This window comes from Erinaceus europaeus, chromosome 23 (assembly GCF_950295315.1).
Source record: "Erinaceus europaeus chromosome 23, mEriEur2.1, whole genome shotgun sequence".
Taxonomy (NCBI): Eukaryota; Metazoa; Chordata; class Mammalia; order Eulipotyphla; family Erinaceidae; genus Erinaceus; species Erinaceus europaeus.
The window spans coordinates 6,991,199-7,011,963 of record NC_080184.1 but is presented as its reverse complement, the minus strand read 5'-3'; the positions used below and the strand labels follow the sequence as shown (position 1 = coordinate 7,011,963).

At 44.1% G+C, this 20,765-nt stretch overlaps 2 protein-coding genes across 3 annotated transcripts in view; one reads left to right on the top strand and one right to left on the bottom strand.

Annotated features, from left to right (window-relative positions):
- LOC103127055 (zinc finger protein 709-like) overlaps positions 1-20,765 on the top strand; it is a 1,044,365-nt gene that overhangs the window by 342,499 nt on the left and 681,101 nt on the right. The window lies entirely within an intron of this gene.
- On the bottom strand, positions 6,981-8,149 carry LOC132535668 (zinc finger protein 883-like). The gene is given in 4 exon segments (XM_060182439.1): positions 6,981-7,072; positions 7,153-7,374; positions 7,377-7,621; positions 8,142-8,149. Coding segments are annotated over 4 exon segments (567 nt in total).

Here is a 20,765-nt window from a genome sequence, read left to right as displayed (position 1 = left end):
CCATGGGTAGACAGCATAAGGGATATGTTAAGATAATCTCTACTGAGATTCCAATGTCCCAGATTCAATCCCCTACACCATCATAAATCAGAGCTGAGAACGTTGCACTGATTTGAGAGAAAAAAAAAATCCTCTGTTCCATAGTATTGATAACCCAACCTAATATTTTTGGGGTAGCTAGATAAATACAAATAAGAAAATTAAACTGAATGTGTTAAAATTAAATAGGTAACTGATATATCTGTATTAAAAATACTAAATTAAATCCCATGGGACATTCTAGATGATGTTCTGTTCATTGGTCTCTCAAAATTCAACACAGATATGCAGTAAATTTTGGATGCTAAAATATATTAGGAATGAATTAGAAAAAATATGAAAGGAAATCTAAACATACATTTATAATAAAACTAGTAAAATATAAATTTATATCTATGTTTAATTAAAATTCAAAAAATAGTCATCAGGTATTACAGAATTTACTGCCTGTATGATAAAACCATTGCTATAGGAAATATTTTTTCTTTTTCCCATATTTTTCCTTTGTTTAATTTGATGAAAGAGAGATGGGAAAGGTGTATAAACATTGTTGACTGTAAACCCCATGGATTTGTTCTGATCTGGGGCCCCTGTTCAGCTTAGGAGCCTATGTGACCTCTTCATCCCAGTATATCTTGAGCTCACATTTTGAGGTCATGAGTAGGACTATTCCAAACTGCCCCAATTTCAGGACCCATTTTCCTCAGGTGTAACACAGAGTATGTTGTCCGGCCTCCCTTCCGACTATGGAACATTTTCTACCGTTGTTGATTCACATTGAGGGCAAGGTCCTATGGGGTCCCACAAAGGGGTCTATCATGTTGTTTCTGATGGAGATGACAGTAACAATGGAGAGAGGGATCTATTTGAGGTCTAGATCTGTCATGTCTGTTTGGGAATACTACATTATTTTCACATCTTTCTCACTGCAGGTTGGGATGTTCAGTGAGAAATTAATAGAGATAAAGAGGAGGCACAGATGGATATTTGAAGTAATCTACCAAAGTGCTGCAACAATAGCAAGCCCTATAGACTCAGTAATTATGCTCAGAATAAATAAAGCAAAATCTGGAAGAACTAATTTGCAGACAGGTGCTAGGTAGTGGAGTAGCCGGTTGAGCATGCATGCTATGATGTGCAAAGACCCAGGTTTAAGCATCTAGTCCACAACTGCTGGATAAAAGCTTAAAAAGCAGTGATGTAGTGGGGCGGGTGGTAATGCAGCAGGTTAAGCGCACATGCCGCAAAGCACAAGGACCAGCTCAAGTATCTGGTTCAAGCCCCCAGCTACCCCACCTGCAAGGAAGTTGCTTCAGGGACAGTGAAGCAGGTCTTCAGGTGTCTATCTTTCTGTCCTCTCTGTCTTCCCTTCCTCATCTCCATTTCTCTCTGTCCTATCCAACGACAGTGACAACAATAAGAACAATAATAACTACAACAACAACGATAAACAGAAGGGAAACATAAGGGGGAAAATAGCTTCCAGAAGCAGTGGATTTGTAGTGCGGGCGCCAAGCCCAAGCAATAACCCCGGAGGCTAAATAAATAAATTTTCTTTAAGAAAGCAGTGATGTAGTCCTATGGGTCTCTATATTTATCTCCCCCTTCACTCTCAGTTTTTCTCTCTTTTTTTTCTTGGTGGTATGGTTGGATTGGACCTGAGACTTTGGAGCCTCAATCATGAGAGTCCCTTTGCATAACCATTATGCTATCTACCCCTGCCCCAATTTCTCTCTAGCACTATATCATAATAAACAAATAATTTTAAAAAGGGATAATCTACAGCCAGGCAGTGGCACATCTGGTTAATGACACACATTACAATATGCAAGGACTCATGTTTGAGCCCCTAGTACCCACCTGCAGGTGGAAAGCTTCAGAAGTAGTGAAGCAGCCCTGCAGGTCTCTGTCCCTTTCCCTCTCTATTTCCCCCTCCCCCCTCAATATCTCTCTGTCCTATGTAATAATAAATAAAAATATTGTAAAAAAGAAATAGTCCACAACATGAACAGGCTTTAATACTCTTCAGAAACAAACAAGGCAACAAATATATATATATATATAATTTTTTTCCCAAAATAACAGGGTGGGAGAGCTAGTGTAAAGGTTCTGAAGGCAGATTCTCATGCCTAAGGTTTTCATATCTCAGGTTCAATCTCCTGCACTACCATAAACCAAATTCTTTAAACTGTGAGAAAACGTGTGTGTGTGTATGTGTGTCCATGTGTTTAAGACAAATAGTGTTTTTTTTTTTTTTTAGTGAAAAAGGGATACAGAGAAAAAGATACACAGAGAGAGCTACCAGAGCACTGCTCCGCTCTGGCTTATGGTGGTGCTGGGGACTGGACCTGGGACTTTGGAGGCTTGAAAGTCTTTTGCATAACCATTACGCTATCTCCCCAGCCCTGAACTAGTGTTATATGTTATGGTGGCCCTATGAGACCAACATAGCACATAACTGCCAAGCATATGAGATTGTTTATACAAACTCACCCGTTTCCTGTGCCAGTCAGAGAAGCTCTGTGTTACTGTGCCTCTTTTTTTTTTTTTTTTTTTTGCCTCTTTCTTTTTAACTCGGGTGGGGAAGCCTTTTTCTGCCAAAGACCATTCAGATGATTTATTTTGCTTTTTTTTGTGGTTTTATCAACTCAAGTTACAGGGTGCACATCAACAGCTACTCATTCTCTTAGTTGAGCAGCCTGGGGTCGGGGTAGGTGACTCTGTTGGCCAGTGGGGCTGTCTGCTTCACAATGGCTTTGCCGTTCTTGAGGAGACATTGGGAGTGACCTCAGTGCAGTAGGGCTTGTTGCACATGCACAGTAGGCGCTTAGTTTTTCTGCTGTTGCCACAGTCCATGTTGGGCATCAGGATCTGGCCCTTGGACCTGTGGTGCACCCTGGTGTTGATGCCCCTGGACTTCCTTCATTTCCTCTTGATCTTGACATTAACACCAATAGATTTGCTCCCACCCTACAGCCCTTGCAGGAAGGTTGAGCAGGCTCCACTTCCGCCAGGAAGGTGAAGCCTCCTGCAGCCAGGAATGCAGCTTGGCCCTCGGAGCTGGAAGGTGGCCCATTAATCAGCTGTGGTTGACTGAATAGTAAGAGGCAGGGGCCACTGTCCTTGGCCTGCTCCCTCTTAGCACCTCTGTGCTCTGAGCTCTGAGACAGATAGCATAATGATTATGACAAAGATTTTCTCTTTCTTTCTTTCTTTCTTTCTTTCTTTCTTTCTTTCTTTCTTTCTTTCTTTCTTTCTTTCTTTCTTCTTTTTGCCTCTAGGGTGCCCGCACTACAAATCCACTGCTCCTAGAGGCCATCTTTTTTCCACTGTTATTGTTGCTGCTGTTGCTGTTGTTGGATAGGATGGAGACAAATTGAGAGAGGAGGGGAAGAGAAAGACAGACACCTGCAGACGTGCTTCACAGCTTGTGAGATGACTCCCTGCAGGTGGGGAGCCAGGGGCTTGAACCAGGATCCTTGAATCAGTCTCTGTGCTTTGAGCCATGTGCGCTTAACCCACTGCACTACCGCCCGGCCCGCAACAAAGATTATCATGACTGAGGTTCTGAGTTCGGTCCCACACATCCCCATAACATTGTGGTTAAAAATAAGTAAATAAGCCAGGTGGTGGCGCACCGGCTTAAGCTAAGCCCTCGTAGTGCAAGGACCCACGCAAGGATCTCGGTTCAACCTCCGGGCTCCTCACCTGCTGGTGGGTCGCTTCATAAAAATAAGTAAATACTATGAAAGGAAAGGTCTCACCGGAGTAATGAAGCTGAAGGGTTGTCATTCCACACGTGAAGTCTCCATGATTGCTCAACAATTTGTTTGGCTTTGTATGTTAACTCTCTTTTCAGCCACCAGGTTCCAGATGCCATCAGGATGCTGGCCAGGCTTCCCTGGACTGAAGACCCCACCAATGTGTCCTGGAGCTCTGCTTCCCCAGAGACCCACCCTACTAGGGAAAGAGAGAGGCAGACTGGGAGTATAGACCGACCAGTCAACGCCCATGTTCAGCAGGGAAGCAATTACAGAAGCCAGACCTTCCACCCTCTGCAACCCACAACCACCCTGGGTCCATGCTCCCAGAGGGCTAGAGAATGGGAAAGCTATCAGGGGAGGGGGTGGGATATGGAGACTGGGTGATGGGAATTGTGTGGAGTTGTACCCCTCCTACTCTATGGTTTTGTTAATCCTTTCTTAAATAAAAAATAAATTTAAAAAATAAAGCATAAGAATAGGCTCGGTGAACCAGTGAAATAGCTCAATTTGATAATGCTCTGCTCCCAAGTTCCAGTACAGCCCCCACCATTTGAAGGACGCTTCCATACTGAAGTCTCTTTCTTTCTGTGACTCAGTTTCTATATAAGGATAATAACAGTAAATTAACAGCCTTAGAGCTACTTCACTGTGCCCCAGCCTCACTGCTCCCAGCAGGTGTTCCTCCCAATTCTGTTCCCAGGAATATAATCATGCTTGGGGGCAGGGATCCCCAATTTTGGCCCCTGTGTTCTCTCTAAGGCTTACAGAGTAAATGACCCAATGGTCACTTTGGTATGGGGGAAGGAGGTGAGGGCATCTATGCCCCCCCCATCTTAAGGGTCCATCATGAGTAATCTCTACAATGAATTGAGAAGAAAGCATGATTATTCAGGTAAGTTAAACTATTGAAAACAAAACATGTTTGGGCATGGGAGAGGGGGAAGCGAGAGAGAGAGAGAAAGTATGAGGTTGACTTAAATTTTGCTCTCATAGTAGTCCCAGAAAGAATGAGCCCCCCAAAGGTTAAGTCTTTAAAACCCCAAAGCCCCACCTGTAACCACTCCTTTTTATGGGTGGTGCCTTTTCTTCCTCAACAATTCTATGCAGCCAGACTCAGATGTGAGTGTTTTGAGTGCTAAGCACAGTTGCCTCTAGCAATGATTAAGTCCTTGGTATGTGGTGGGCACCATGCTAAGCTTTGTGCAAGTATCATCTTTCACTGGTTCATTCATCACTTCAAAAACTGAAGCTCTTGTCTAGCCAGATGCTGGGGACTATATCTCTGGGAAGGTTCTTGGAACCCCAAGAGCTAAGATCTCTTATAAGGGGGAGTCAGGCAGTAGCACAGCGGGTTTAGCACAGGTGGCGCAAAGCAAGAACAGGCATAAGGATCCTGGTTCGAGCCCCCGGCTCCCCACCTGCAGGGGAGTCGCTTCACAAGCAGTGAAGCAGTTCTGCAGGTGTCTGTCTTTGTCTCCCCCCTCTGTCTTCCCTGCCTCTCTCCATTTCTCTTTGTCCTATCCAACAACAACAACATCAATAAAACTACAACCATAAAACAACAAGGGCAGCAAAAGGGAATAAATAAATATGTTTTTAAAAGAACTCATATAAGAAAAAAAAAACAGCAGACAAACCCATGAGAAGTTTAATGAACACATGAGTCAACTAAGTGTAGCCTGGGTTAAAATTGCAGCAAGCTAGGTCAGGAGACCTCAGCACTCAATGGGCAAGGCAGAAGGTGGGTATGGTAGCTGCTTTGAACAGGGATGGTCAGAGTGGGTGTGAGGCATGACATTTTCAAACCCAAGCCTCCTCTTCTTCTAGTGTTTGCCCTTCTTCCGTAGCCAGTCAACAGCATCAGGTTGAGCCTGATGTAAAGCTTCGAGACCTCCTTTGAATCTGGAGAGGTGGCAGTCGTTGACTATGTGGGTCATAGTCTGTCTGGAGCCGCAGGGGCAGTTCGGGTCGTCTCTGGCTCCCCAGCGATGGAACATAGTGGCACACCGGCCATGGCCTGTTCGATAGCGATTGAGGAGGGCCCCATCATAAAGTGCTAGGTCAAAGCCGGGTTGCAGGGGTCTGTGATGAGGTGTTTGTTCTTGACCTCAGCTGACTGCCAACTCTGTTTCCAAGAGTCTGGAACAGAGAAGTTCAGTGTAGGCGTAGGGGACCAGATTGGGTGATGAGACGTCAAGCATTGGACAGGGTGGGCGAATATATCCGCGTATATTGGCAGGTCCATCGAGCGTAGACGTGGGAAATGAACTTAGATGATGCCGCTATTGACTGGCTACGGAAGAAGGGCAAACGCTAGAAGAAGAAGAAGAAGAAGAAGAAGAAGAAGAAGAAGAAGAAGAAGAAGAATTGTGAATGGCAGCATAGCATTTAATGACTCATCAGTATTACTACAATAAGAACACTGCACTTTATTAACTTCAATATAATAGTCATAAAATGTTTAAATATAGCATTGTATGTCATTCTAAGATCTATGTTAAAAATACAGAAGAGGCCATGAACAAGCATTCCTAGTTATTCATAATCATCTGATCAACTTATAAGAGTGCTGCTGTGGATTGAACTCAGGACCTCATGTTTCAGATTTCAATGCTTTATCCCCTGCAGCACCTCCCAGACCACTAGGATAAACTCTATGATATTTGATAAGATGAGATGAATATATGAATATTCCCTATTATAAACATTCTGATTTTTAGTTTTTTTTTTAAATTTCAAATATGCATGTGTAAAAGTGTCTACCAAGTATGGATTTTCTCATCTTGTGTAAGGTGTAAGGAATAGCTGAAGGCTTTTCTACATTCTTCACATGCGTAGGATTTCTCCTGAGTGTGAATTCTATGATGTTTCATAATATTTGAGTGCTGAATAAAATCTTCCCCCCATTCTTCACATGTGTAAGATTACTCCAGTTATGAATTATATGATGTTTCCAGAGGCTTGATGCATAAGTAAAGGCTGTTCCACATCCTTCCATGTGTGAGGTTTCTCTTCACATGTGTAAGTTTTCTCTCCACTACGAATTCTCTGATGTTGAATGAGGTTTGAGGACTGAGAAAAGGCTTTTGCACAGTCTTCATATGTGTAAGGTTTCTCCCCATTATGAATTCTTTGATGTCAAATGATGTTTAAGGAATGAGAAAAAGCTTTTCCACATTATTCACATGTGTAAGGTTTCTCCCCAGTATGAGTTTTCTGATGTTGAATGAGGCTTGAGGACTGAGTAAAGGTTTTTCCACATTCTTCACGTGTAAGGTTTCTCCCCATTATGAATTCTATTATATTTCATGAAGTTTGAGGACTGAGTAAAGGCTTTTCCACATTCTTCATGTGTAAGGTTTCTCCCCTATATGAATTTTATGATGTATCATGAGGCTTGAAGCATGTGTAAAGGCTTTTCCACATTCTTTACATGTGTATGGTTTCTCCCCAGTATGAATTCTATGATGTTTCATGAGGCTTGAGGCATGAGTAAAGGCTTTTCCACATTCTTCACATATGTAAGGTTTCTCCCCAGTATGAATTCTATGATGTTTCCTGAGGCTTGAGTAAAGGCTTTTCCACATTCTCCACATATGTAAGGTTTCTCCCCAGTATGAATTCTATGATGTTTTATGAGGCTTGAGGACTGAGTAATGGCTTTTCCACATTCTTCACATGTGTAAGGTTTCTCCCCAGTATGAATTCTCTGATGTTGAATGAGTTTTGATGACTGATTAAAAGCTTTTCCACATTTTTCACATGTGTAAGCTTTCTCCCCAGTATGTATTCTATGATGTTTTATAAGATCTGAGTACCTTTTAAATGATTTTTTTTACATTGCTTATAATTGTAAATTTTCTGACTTCTTTTGAGTTTTCTGTTGTGCAATAAGCATAGAGGAGCATGGATATATTTTGCTGCATTGTTTAAAATTGTGAAATTTCTATTTAGTATTAATGTTCTGATTTTTAATACATTTTGAAATATTTGCAATTTTATTATATTTACTTATATTATTTTGTACGTTCTGCTACTGAGGAATAACTGAATTTACATTTAATCTAACTGCATTGTGAAAAGTTTTTGAGTAACTACATATAGTATGACCTTGAGAATGTTCTTGATGTTCCACATTTATTATTCTGAAATTGAACATGTTTGAAAATATCATGTGTATCTTGAATTAAAGAACCATAAGTGAGTTACTCTGGGGTTTTATCCTGGTTGATTCAAGCAACTGATCTATTTTGTTGGTAGGGACTTTTCTCTGCAAGATTGTGCCAGATTCCTTGATTTCAACATGGCACACACTTTGCACTGTACATTGGTTCTTACATGTACATTCCGTTATTAATTCTGTGTTGTGAAGATGTCTGCTTCCATGTGTGCTCATTACCACTTCTGAGAGTTACTTTTCTCTCCCCAGTATTGGCAGAAAGACCTTATCACAAGAGATTTCTAAAAGCTAACAAATAAGATTTACAAGATTACAGTGAATATACTTATAAAAATAATAAAATTATACTCTCTCAAAAATCTAACACCTAATAAACCAGGGCTAGTGGTAGAATCCATACAAATGAGAGACAACTTTTTTTATTCCCTTTTGTTGTCCTTGTTGTTTTATTGTTGTAGTTATTATTGTTGTCATTGTTGTTGGATAGGACAGAGATTTGCAGAAAGGAGGGGGGAGACAGGGAGGGAGAAAGAAAGATAGATACCTGAAGACTTGCTTCACTGCTTGTGAAGTGACTTCTCTACAGGTGGGGAGCCAGGGCTCAAAATGGGATCCATATGGGGGTCCTTACACTTTGTGCCACCAGCACATAACTGCTGCACAACAGCCTGACTCCCAAGAGACAAATTTCAAATATGAATGGGAAGTAAGGAAAGCTAACTGTTATTCAAGACAATGGTGCTGAGATAAGTAAAGATTTAAAAGGCAATCTTAGTTGGAAAATATTAAAAATCATAAAACAAAATTAGAAATGACATTTAACCAAAGGTGTGTAGACAATAATTGTAAGGAACATTCACACCCCCCCATTCATAGTTCCAGCATTAAAAGAAGAGAACACAGATATAAATTAAATGCTCACTGGCAGATGAATGGATACAGAAGTTATGGAACATATACTCAATAGGCTACAATTTTCATAAAAAATGATTATATGATTATATCAGGTGGTTTCATTCATGTGGATATGTAGAACTGAAATACATGCACTTGAAAATAAAACATAGTGAACACATTTCTAAGATTTGGGCTTTTAATAAAAATGATTAGATTGTGTCTTTTTGGACTAAATATAAAGGATTTAAGATAATTATATTGGCCCATAAACTAGGACAAATATATACCTGAAAGCAGTAGTTTGCAGTGAGTACCCCCCAACACTTCATCTCCACTATTCCAACCTTTGGGTCCATGATTATTCAACAATTTGTTTGGCTTTGTGTGTTAACTCTCTTTTCAGCCACCAGGTTCCAGATGCCAGCATGATGCTGACCAGACAGACTTCCCTGGACTGACGAACCTACTAATGTGTTTTGGAGCTCTGTTTCCCCAGAGACCCACATTAGGAGAATAACCCATTAATATCAAGTAATATTCATCCCTGGGAAACAAGGATGATTCAACACTTGCAAGTCAGTTAATGTAACCTACCATATCAACAAAAAGATAAAACTCACATGATTTTTATCAATTATGCAGGAAAAAGCCAATTCCATCAGGGCCCATAAAGAGAAGAGGAATAAAGAAAAACATTCAGAAGTAGTAATAGGTGTAGGTGTAACTTAAAAAGAAAAAGAAGGGGAGTGGGGCTGTAGCGCAGTGGGTTAAGCGCAGGTGGCGCAAAGCACAAGGACCGACATAAGGATCCTGGTTCGAACCCCGGCTCCCCACCTGCAGGGGAGTCGCTTCACAGGCGGTGAAGCAGGTCTGCAGGTGTCTATCTTTCTCTTCTCCTCTCTGTCTTCCCCTCCTCTCTCCATTTCTCTCTGTCCTATCCAACAACGACAACAACAATAATAACTACAACAATAAAACAATAAGGGCAACAAAAGGGAATAAATAAAATAAATATTAAAAAAAAAGGAAGGCAGGACCATAGCTACAATAGGTAAAATTACAGATAAAAAGTAGAGGATAGAGAGAAGCAGACTGGGAGTATGAAAAAGCAAGGACTGCAAAAGCTGAATACGGGCAAGAGACGGGCAAACATTATTTATTTGAGGTCTCGGCCCATCAAGTCTGTGTGGGAATCTCAGGCCTCCACAGCTAGGGCCCCAGCTGATGGGGTGGCCCGACAGTAACTAAAGAGTCATCATTCATGTTTGCCAGTCTCTTGCCCGTATTCAGCTTTTGCAGTCCTTGCTTTTTAATAAAGTTAGCTTTGGAGTGACTGAGGGAAGTGTAGTAGGAAGGCGGTGAGGAGGGTATCTAGGTCTAAATAGAAACTTTCATTAGGCACTTTATGTTGTCTTTTTAGGTCTTTCTACTTGCTTGCTTCATTTATTGACTCACTGCAGACTATTGTGCAATTTTACTTCACGGATATGTTTTGCCCTCATTTATGGACACGTGTTCATATGCCCTATCTCATGGGACCTGTCACTGGTCATCTCCATAAGGAACACCACAATAGACACCATGGTGAGCCCACATAGGACCTTGCCCTCTATGAGGATCAACAGTTGTAGAGCGTGTTCCATGCTCTGAAGGGAGTTGGACAACATACTCTATGCTACACCTGCGGAAGATAGGTCCTGATATGGGGCGTCTTGGAACGTTCCTACTGATGACCACAGGATGTGAGCTCAGACCTAAAGGGATGCAATGGTCTCACAGGCTCCTAAGGTGAATATTGGCACCAGGACAAATTGACGGGGTCTACATCAACAGTATATACACAGCTTTCCCATATTCGGGAAGTAAAAGCTTCCCTGATCCAGCTTTCTGGATACTTATCCAGCATGACATTATCTCCCTGACAATCATTGGGTCCACCTGCATATAAAAGGTTAGCATAAAAACTAATGTCGTTAGATGTCCTTTGGAAGATAGCTAAAATAACACTACTAGCAACCTGCAAAACGGAGATGCCGACAGTCATGGCGTGATGTAGAAAGCGGTGATGCAGAAGACTCAGAAGCGGGAGAGGGAGATGATGGAGACAGTGGCGAGGCATGAGATCCAGAGAGAGAAAAGAAGATGATGGAGATGGGGGAGACTGAGAAGATGAAGCAGAGGGAGCAGGAGATGATGAAGATGGCGGAAGGTGGAAGTTCCAGAAATTGGAGAAGGTGATGGAGATGACGGAGAGTGAGAAGATGCAGAAGAGGGCGAAGGAGATGATGGAGATGGCGGAGAGTGAGAAGATGCAGAAGAAGGCGAAGGAGATGACGGAGATGGTGGAGAGTGAGATGATGCAGAAGAGGGAGAAGGAGATGATGGAGATGGCGGCGGGTGAGAAGATGCAGAAGAGTGAGAAGGAAATGATGGAGATGGCGGAGAGTGAGAAGATGCAGAATAAGAAGGAGATGATGGAGATTGTGGAGTTTGAGAGGATGCAGAAGAGAGAGATGGTGATGATGGAGATGGCGGTGGTTGAGAAGATGTAGAAGGGGGAGAAGGTGATGATAAAGATGGCGGAGTGTGAGAAGATGGAGAAGAGGGAGAAGGAGATGATGGAGATGGCGGGGAGTGAGAGGATGCAGAAGAGGGAGAAGTAGATGATGGAGATGGCGGAGAGTGAGATGATGCAGCTCTCCCTCTTCTGCATCTTCTCCATCCCTGCCATCTCCATCACCTTCTTCTTCTCCTCCCTCCACTGCATCTTCTCACTCTCCGCCATCTCCATCATCTCCTTCTGTTTCTTCTGCATCTTCTGCCATCCCACCACTCCATCATCTCCTTCTCTTCTGCTGCATCTTCAGCCTTCTTACTGTCTGCATCATCTCCTTCTCCCTAGTCTGCATCTTCTGCCCCCACACCACCGGCATCATCTACCTCTCCCTTTTCTGTGTCCCAAAATGTGAACTTCATTATCAACCACTAGGCCTCATCCTATGTCCCTGTTGGTTCCTGCACACCTGGTTGGTTCCTTTGCCTGCCTGTTCTTTCTCGAAGCTTCACCAGCTCTGTGCCTTCCAGTGTTGTCTCCTGCCTCACTGGCAGGTGACAGGAGACATTTCAATATGGTCATAGATCTATTTGGGTCTTTTTCTTTCTTTTTACTTATTATTATTGTTTTACTAGAGCGCGACTCAGCTGTGCTTTGTGGTGGTGCTGGGGATTGAACATGGGAGTTTGTAACCTCAAGCATGAGAGCCTGTTTATATAGTCATGATGCTATCTACCCTTGTCTAACTCTATTTGTTAAAATTACATATTACTGGGTAGAGACAGTGTGAAATTGGGAAGGCAAGGGGGAGATCGAAGGGAAGGCCTCGTGGTTGATATTGAGGTTCACATTTCTGCAAGTGTCCGGGCCTTGAGTATGTCCCTAGGAGCAGAGTAGAGGCCGAAAGCTGACTGTGCATGCTTCCTCTGTGACACTATAGACCCATATAAATCACACCAAGGAAGTTTCCCTCTTTCTCATCCAACCTCATTCTCTCTCTCTCTCTCTCTCTCTCTCTCTCTATCTCTCGTTATATTTTTTAAACTGTTTATTTAAAAAATTATTTATTTGAGGTCTCGGCCCATCAAGTCTGTGTGGGAATCTCAGGCCTCCACAGCTAGGGCCCCAGCTGATGGGGTGGCCCGACAGTAACTAAAGAGTCATCATTCATGTTTGCCAGTCTCTTGCCCGTATTCAGCTTTTGCAGTCCTTGCTTTTTAATGAAGTTAGCTTTGGAGTGACTGAGGGAAGTGTAGTAGGAAGGCGGTGAGGAGGGTATCTAGGTCTAAATAGAAACTTTCATTAGGCACTTTATGTTGTCTTTTTAGGTCTTTCTACTTGCTTGCTTCATTTATTGACTCACTGCAGACTATTGTGCAATTTTACTTCACGGATATGTTTTGCCCTCATTTATGGACACGTGTTCATATGCCCTATCTCATGGGACCTGTCACTGGTCATCTCCATAAGGAACACCACAATAGACACCATGGTGAGCCCACATAGGACCTTGCCCTCTATGAGGATCAACAGTTGTAGAGCATGTTCCATGCTCTGAAGGGAGTTGGACAACATACTCTATGCTACACCTGCGGAAGATAGGTCCTGATATGGGGCGTCTTGGAACGTTCCTACTGATGACCACAGGATGTGAGCTCAGACCTAAAGGGATGCAATGGTCTCACAGGCTCCTAAGGTGAATATTGGCACCAGGACAAATTGATGGGGTCTACATCAACAGTATATACACAGCTTTCCCATATTCGGGAAGTAAAAGCTTCCCTGATCCAGCTTTCTGGATACTTATCCAGCATGACATTATCTCCCTGACAATCATTGGGTCCACCTGCATATAAAAGGTTAGCATAAAAACTAATGTCGTTAGATGTCCTTTGGAAGATAGCTAAAATAACACTACTAGCAACTTGCAAAACGGAGATGCCGACAGTCATGGCGTGATGTAGAAAGCGGTGATGCAGAAGACTCAGAAGCGGGAGAGGGAGATGATGGAGACAGTGGGGAGGCATGAGATCCAGAGAGAGAAAAGAAGATGATGGAGATGGGGGAGACTGAGAAGATGAAGCAGAGGGAGCAGGAGATGATGAAGATGGCGGAAGGTGGAAGTTCCAGAAATTGGAGAAGGTGATGGAGATGACGGAGAGTGAGAAGATGCAGAAGAGGGCGAAGGAGATGATGGAGATGGCGGAGAGTGAGAAGATGCAGAAGAGGGCGAAGGAGATGATGGAGATGGCGGAGAGTGAGAAGATGCAGAAGAAGGCGAAGGAGATGACGGAGATGGTGGAGAGTGAGATGATGCAGAAGAGGGAGAAGGAGATGATGGAGATGGCGGCGGGTGAGAAGATGCAGAAGAGTGAGAAGGAAATGATGGAGATGGCGGAGAGTGAGAAGATGCAGAATAAGAAGGAGATGATGGAGATTGTGGAGTTTGAGAGGATGCAGAAGAGAGAGATGGTGATGATGGAGATGGCGGTGGTTGAGAAGATGTAGAAGGGGGAGAAGGTGATGATAAAGATGGCGGAGTGTGAGAAGATGGAGAAGAGGGAGAAGGAGATGATGGAGATGGCGGGGAGTGAGAGGATGCAGAAGAGGGAGAAGTAGATGATGGAGATGGCGGAGAGTGAGATGATGCAGCTCTCCCTCTTCTGCATCTTCTCCATCCCTGCCATCTCCATCACCTTCTTCTTCTCCTCCCTCCACTGCATCTTCTCACTCTCCGCCATCTCCATCATCTCCTTCTGTTTCTTCTGCATCTTCTGCCATCCCACCACTCCATCATCTCCTTCTCTTCTGCTGCATCTTCAGCCTTCTTACTGTCTGCATCATCTCCTTCTCCCTAGTCTGCATCTTCTGCCCCCACACCACCGGCATCATCTACCTCTCCCTTTTCTGTGTCCCAAAATGTGAACTTCATTATCAACCACTAGGCCTCATCCTATGTCCCTGTTGGTTCCTGCACACCTGGTTGGTTCCTTTGCCTGCCTGTTCTTTCTCGAAGCTTCACCAGCTCTGTGCCTTCCAGTGTTGTCTCCTGCCTCACTGGCAGGTGACAGGAGACATTTCAATATGGTCATAGATCTATTTGGGTCTTTTTCTTTCTTTTTACTTATTATTATTGTTTTACTAGAGCGCGACTCAGCTGTGCTTTGTGGTGGTGCTGGGGATTGAACATGGGAGTTTGTAACCTCAAGCATGAGAGCCTGTTTATATAGTCATGATGCTATCTACCCTTGTCTAACTCTATTTGTTAAAATTACATATTACTGGGTAGAGACAGTGTGAAATTGGGAAGGCAAGGGGGAGATCGAAGGGAAGGCCTCGTGGTTGATATTGAGGTTCACATTTCTGCAAGTGTCCGGGCCTTGAGTATGTCCCTAGGAGCAGAGTAGAGGCCGAAAGCTGACTGTGCATGCTTCCTCTGTGACACTATAGACCCACATAAATCACACCAAGGAAGTTTCCCTCTTTCTCATCCAACCTCATTCTCTCTCTCTCTCTCTCTCTCTCTCTCTCTATCTCTCGTTATATTTTTTAAACTGTTTATTTAAAAAATTATTTATTTGAGGTCTCGGCCCATCAAGTCTGTGTGGGAATCTCAGGCCTCCACAGCTAGGGCCCCAGCTGATGGGGTGGCCCGACAGTAACTAAAGAGTCATCATTCATGTTTGCCAGTCTCTTGCCCGTATTCAGCTTTTGCAGTCCTTGCTTTTTAATGAAGTTAGCTTTGGAGTGACTGAGGGAAGTGTAGTAGGAAGGCGGTGAGGAGGGTATCTAGGTCTAAATAGAAACTTTCATTAGGCACTTTATGTTGTCTTTTTAGGTCTTTCTACTTGCTTGCTTCATTTATTGACTCACTGCAGACTATTGTGCAATTTTACTTCACGGATATGTTTTGCCCTCATTTATGGACACGTGTTCATATGCCCTATCTCATGGGACCTGTCACTGGTCATCTCCATAAGGAACACCACAATAGACACCATGGTGAGCCCACATAGGACCTTGCCCTCTATGAGGATCAACAGTTGTAGAGCATGTTCCATGCTCTGAAGGGAGTTGGACAACATACTCTATGCTACACCTGCGGAAGATAGGTCCTGATATGGGGCGTCTTGGAACGTTCCTACTGATGACCACAGGATGTGAGCTCAGACCTAAAGGGATGCAATGGTCTCACAGGCTCCTAAGGTGAATATGGGCACCAGGACAAATTGACGGGGTCTACATCAACAGTATATACACAGCTTTCCCATATTCGGGAAGTAAAAGCTTCCCTGATCCAGCTTTCTGGATACTTATCCAGCATGACATTATCTCCCTGACAATCATTGGGTCCACCTGCATATAAAAGGTTAGCATAAAAATTAATGTCGTTAGATGTCCTTTGGAAGATAGCTAAAATAACACTACTAGCAACCTGCAAAACGGAGATGCCGACAGTCATGGCGTGATGTAGAAAGCGGTGATGCAGAAGACTCAGAAGCGGGAGAGGGAGATGATGGAGACAGTGGCGAGGCATGAGATCCAGAGAGAGAAAAGAAGATGATGGAGATGGGGGAGACTGAGAAGATGAAGCAGAGGGAGCAGGAGATGATGAAGATGGCGGAAGGTGGAAGTTCCAGAAATTGGAGAAGGTGATGGAGATGACGGAGAGTGAGAAGATGCAGAAGAGGGCGAAGGAGATGATGGAGATGGCGGAGAGTGAGAAGATGCAGAAGAAGGCGAAGGAGATGACGGAGATGGTGGAGAGTGAGATGATGCAGAAGAGGGAGAAGGAGATGATGGAGATGGCGGCGGGTGAGAAGATGCAGAAGAGTGAGAAGGAAATGATGGAGATGGCGGAGAGTGAGAAGATGCAGAATAAGAAGGAGATGATGGAGATTGTGGAGTTTGAGAGGATGCAGAAGAGAGAGATGGTGATGATGGAGATGGCGGTGGTTGAGAAGATGTAGAAGGGGGAGAAGGTGATGATAAAGATGGCGGAGTGTGAGAAGATGGAGAAGAGGGAGAAGGAGATGATGGAGATGGCGGGGAGTGAGAGGATGCAGAAGAGGGAGAAGTAGATGATGGAGATGGCGGAGAGTGAGATGATGCAGCTCTCCCTCTTCTGCATCTTCTCCATCCCTGCCATCTCCATCACCTTCTTCTTCTCCTCCCTCCACTGCATCTTCTCACTCTCCGCCATCTCCATCATCTCCTTCTGTTTCTTCTGCATCTTCTGCCATCCCACCACTCCATCATCTCCTTCTCTTCTGCTGCATCTTCAGCCTTCTTACTGTCTGCATCATCTCCTTCTCCCTAGTCTGCATCTTCTGCCCCCACACCACCGGCATCATCTACCTCTCCCTTTTCTGTGTCCCAAAATGTGAACTTCATTATCAACCACTAGGCCTCATCCTATGTCCCTGTTGGTTCCTGCACACCTGGTTGGTTCCTTTGCCTGCCTGTTCTTTCTCGAAGCTTCACCAGCTCTGTGCCTTCCAGTGTTGTCTCCTGCCTCACTGGCAGGTGACAGGAGACATTTCAATATGGTCATAGATCTATTTGGGTCTTTTTCTTTCTTTTTACTTATTATTATTGTTTTACTAGAGCGCGACTCAGCTGTGCTTTGTGGTGGTGCTGGGGATTGAACATGGGAGTTTGTAACCTCAAGCATGAGAGCCTGTTTATATAGTCATGATGCTATCTACCCTTGTCTAACTCTATTTGTTAAAATTACATATTACTGGGTAGAGACAGTGTGAAATTGGGAAGGCAAGGGGGAGATCGAAGGGAAGGCCTCGTGGTTGATATTGAGGTTCACATTTCTGCAAGTGTCCGGGCCTTGAGTATGTCCCTAGGAGCAGAGTAGAGGCCGAAAGCTGACTGTGCATGCTTCCTCTGTGACACTATAGACCCACATAAATCACACCAAGGAAGTTTCCCTCTTTCTCATCCAACCTCATTCTCTCTCTCTCTCTCTCTCTCTCTCTCTCTATCTCTCGTTATATTTTTTAAACTGTTTATTTAAAAAATTATTTATTTGAGGTCTCGGCCCATCAAGTCTGTGTGGGAATCTCAGGCCTCCACAGCTAGGGCCCCAGCTGATGGGGTGGCCCGACAGTAACTAAAGAGTCATCATTCATGTTTGCCAGTCTCTTGCCCGTATTCAGCTTTTGCAGTCCTTGCTTTTTAATGAAGTTAGCTTTGGAGTGACTGAGGGAAGTGTAGTAGGAAGGCGGTGAGGAGGGTATCTAGGTCTAAATAGAAACTTTCATTAGGCACTTTATGTTGTCTTTTTAGGTCTTTCTACTTGCTTGCTTCATTTATTGACTCACTGCAGACTATTGTGCAATTTTACTTCACGGATATGTTTTGCCCTCATTTATGGACACGTGTTCATATGCCCTATCTCATGGGACCTGTCACTGGTCATCTCCATAAGGAACACCACAATAGACACCATGGTGAGCCCACATAGGACCTTGCCCTCTATGAGGATCAACAGTTGTAGAGCATGTTCCATGCTCTGAAGGGAGTTGGACAACATACTCTATGCTACACCTGCGGAAGATAGGTCCTGATATGGGGCGTCTTGGAACGTTCCTACTGATGACCACAGGATGTGAGCTCAGACCTAAAGGGATGCAATGGTCTCACAGGCTCCTAAGGTGAATATTGGCACCAGGACAAATTGATGGGGTCTACATCAACAGTATATACACAGCTTTCCCATATTCGGGAAGTAAAAGCTTCCCTGATCCAGCTTTCTGGATACTTATCCAGCATGACATTATCTCCCTGACAATCATTGGGTCCACCTGCATATAAAAGGTTAGCATAAAAACTAATGTCGTTAGATGTCCTTTGGAAGATAGCTAAAATAACACTACTAGCAACTTGCAAAACGGAGATGCCGACAGTCATGGCGTGATGTAGAAAGCGGTGATGCAGAAGACTCAGAAGCGGGAGAGGGAGATGATGGAGACAGTGGCGAGGCATGAGATCCAGAGAGAGAAAAGAAGATGATGGAGATGGGGGAGACTGAGAAGATGAAGCAGAGGGAGCAGGAGATGATGAAGATGGCGGAAGGTGGAAGTTCCAGAAATTGGAGAAGGTGATGGAGATGACGGAGAGTGAGAAGATGCAGAAGAGGGCGAAGGAGATGATGGAGATGGCGGAGAGTGAGAAGATGCAGAAGAGGGCGAAGGAGATGATGGAGATGGCGGAGAGTGAGAAGATGCAGAAGAAGGCGAAGGAGATGACGGAGATGGTGGAGAGTGAGATGATGCAGAAGAGGGAGAAGGAGATGATGGAGATGGCGGCGGGTGAGAAGATGCAGAAGAGTGAGAAGGAAATGATGGAGATGGCGGAGAGTGAGAAGATGCAGAATAAGAAGGAGATGATGGAGATTGTGGAGTTTGAGAGGATGCAGAAGAGAGAGATGGTGATGATGGAGATGGCGGTGGTTGAGAAGATGTAGAAGGGGGAGAAGGTGATGATAAAGATGGCGGAGTGTGAGAAGATGGAGAAGAGGGAGAAGGAGATGATGGAGATGGCGGGGAGTGAGAGGATGCAGAAGAGGGAGAAGTAGATGATGGAGATGGCGGAGAGTGAGATGATGCAGCTCTCCCTCTTCTGCATCTTCTCCATCCCTGCCATCTCCATCACCTTCTTCTTCTCCTCCCTCCACTGCATCTTCTCACTCTCCGCCATCTCCATCATCTCCTTCTGTTTCTTCTGCATCTTCTGCCATCCCACCACTCCATCATCTCCTTCTCTTCTGCTGCATCTTCAGCCTTCTTACTGTCTGCATCATCTCCTTCTCCCTAGTCTGCATCTTCTGCCCCCACACCACCGGCATCATCTACCTCTCCCTTTTCTGTGTCCCAAAATGTGAACTTCATTATCAACCACTAGGCCTCATCCTATGTCCCTGTTGGTTCCTGCACACCTGGTTGGTTCCTTTGCCTGCCTGTTCTTTCTCGAAGCTTCACCAGCTCTGTGCCTTCCAGTGTTGTCTCCTGCCTCACTGGCAGGTGACAGGAGACATTTCAATATGGTCATAGATCTATTTGGGTCTTTTTCTTTCTTTTTACTTATTATTATTGTTTTACTAGAGCGCGACTCAGCTGTGCTTTGTGGTGGTGCTGGGGATTGAACATGGGAGTTTGTAACCTCAAGCATGAGAGCCTGTTTATATAGTCATGATGCTATCTACCCTTGTCTAACTCTATTTGTTAAAATTACATATTACTGGGTAGAGACAGTGTGAAATTGGGAAGGCAAGGGGGAGATCGAAGGGAAGGCCTCGTGGTTGATATTGAGGTTCACATTTCTGCAAGTGTCCGGGCCTTGAGTATGTCCCTAGGAGCAGAGTAGAGGCCGAAAGCTGACTGTGCATGCTTCCTCTGTGACACTATAGACCCACATAAATCACACCAAGGAAGTTTCCCTCTTTCTCATCCAACCTCATTCTCTCTCTCTCTCTCTCTCTCTCTCTCTCTATCTCTCGTTATATTTTTTAAACTGTTTATTTAAAAAATTATTTATTTGAGGTCTCGGCCCATCAAGTCTGTGTGGGAATCTCAGGCCTCCACAGCTAGGGCCCCAGCTGATGGGGTGGCCCGACAGTAACTAAAGAGTCATCATTCATGTTTGCCAGTCTCTTGCCCGTATTCAGCTTTTGCAGTCCTTGCTTTTTAATGAAGTTAGCTTTGGAGTGACTGAGGGAAGTGTAGTAGGAAGGCGGTGAGGAGGGTATCTAGGTCTAAATAGAAACTTTCATTAGGCACTTTATGTTGTCTTTTTAGGTCTTTCTACTTGCTTGCTTCATTTATTGACTCACTGCAGACTATTGTGCAATTTTACTTCACGGATATGTTTTGCCCTCATTTATGGACACGTGTTCATATGCCCTATCTCATGGGACCTGTCACTGGTCATCTCCATAAGGAACACCACAATAGACACCATGGTGAGCCCACATAGGACCTTGCCCTCTATGAGGATCAACAGTTGTAGAGCATGTTCCATGCTCTGAAGGGAGTTGGACAACATACTCTATGCTACACCTGCGGAAGATAGGTCCTGATATGGGGCGTCTTGGAACGTTCCTACTGATGACCACAGGATGTGAGCTCAGACCTAAAGGGATGCAATGGTCTCACAGGCTCCTAAGGTGAATATTGGCACCAGGACAAATTGATGGGGTCTACATCAACAGTATATACACAGCTTTCCCATATTCGGGAAGTAAAAGCTTCCCTGATCCAGCTTTCTGGATACTTATCCAGCATGACATTATCTCCCTGACAATCATTGGGTCCACCTG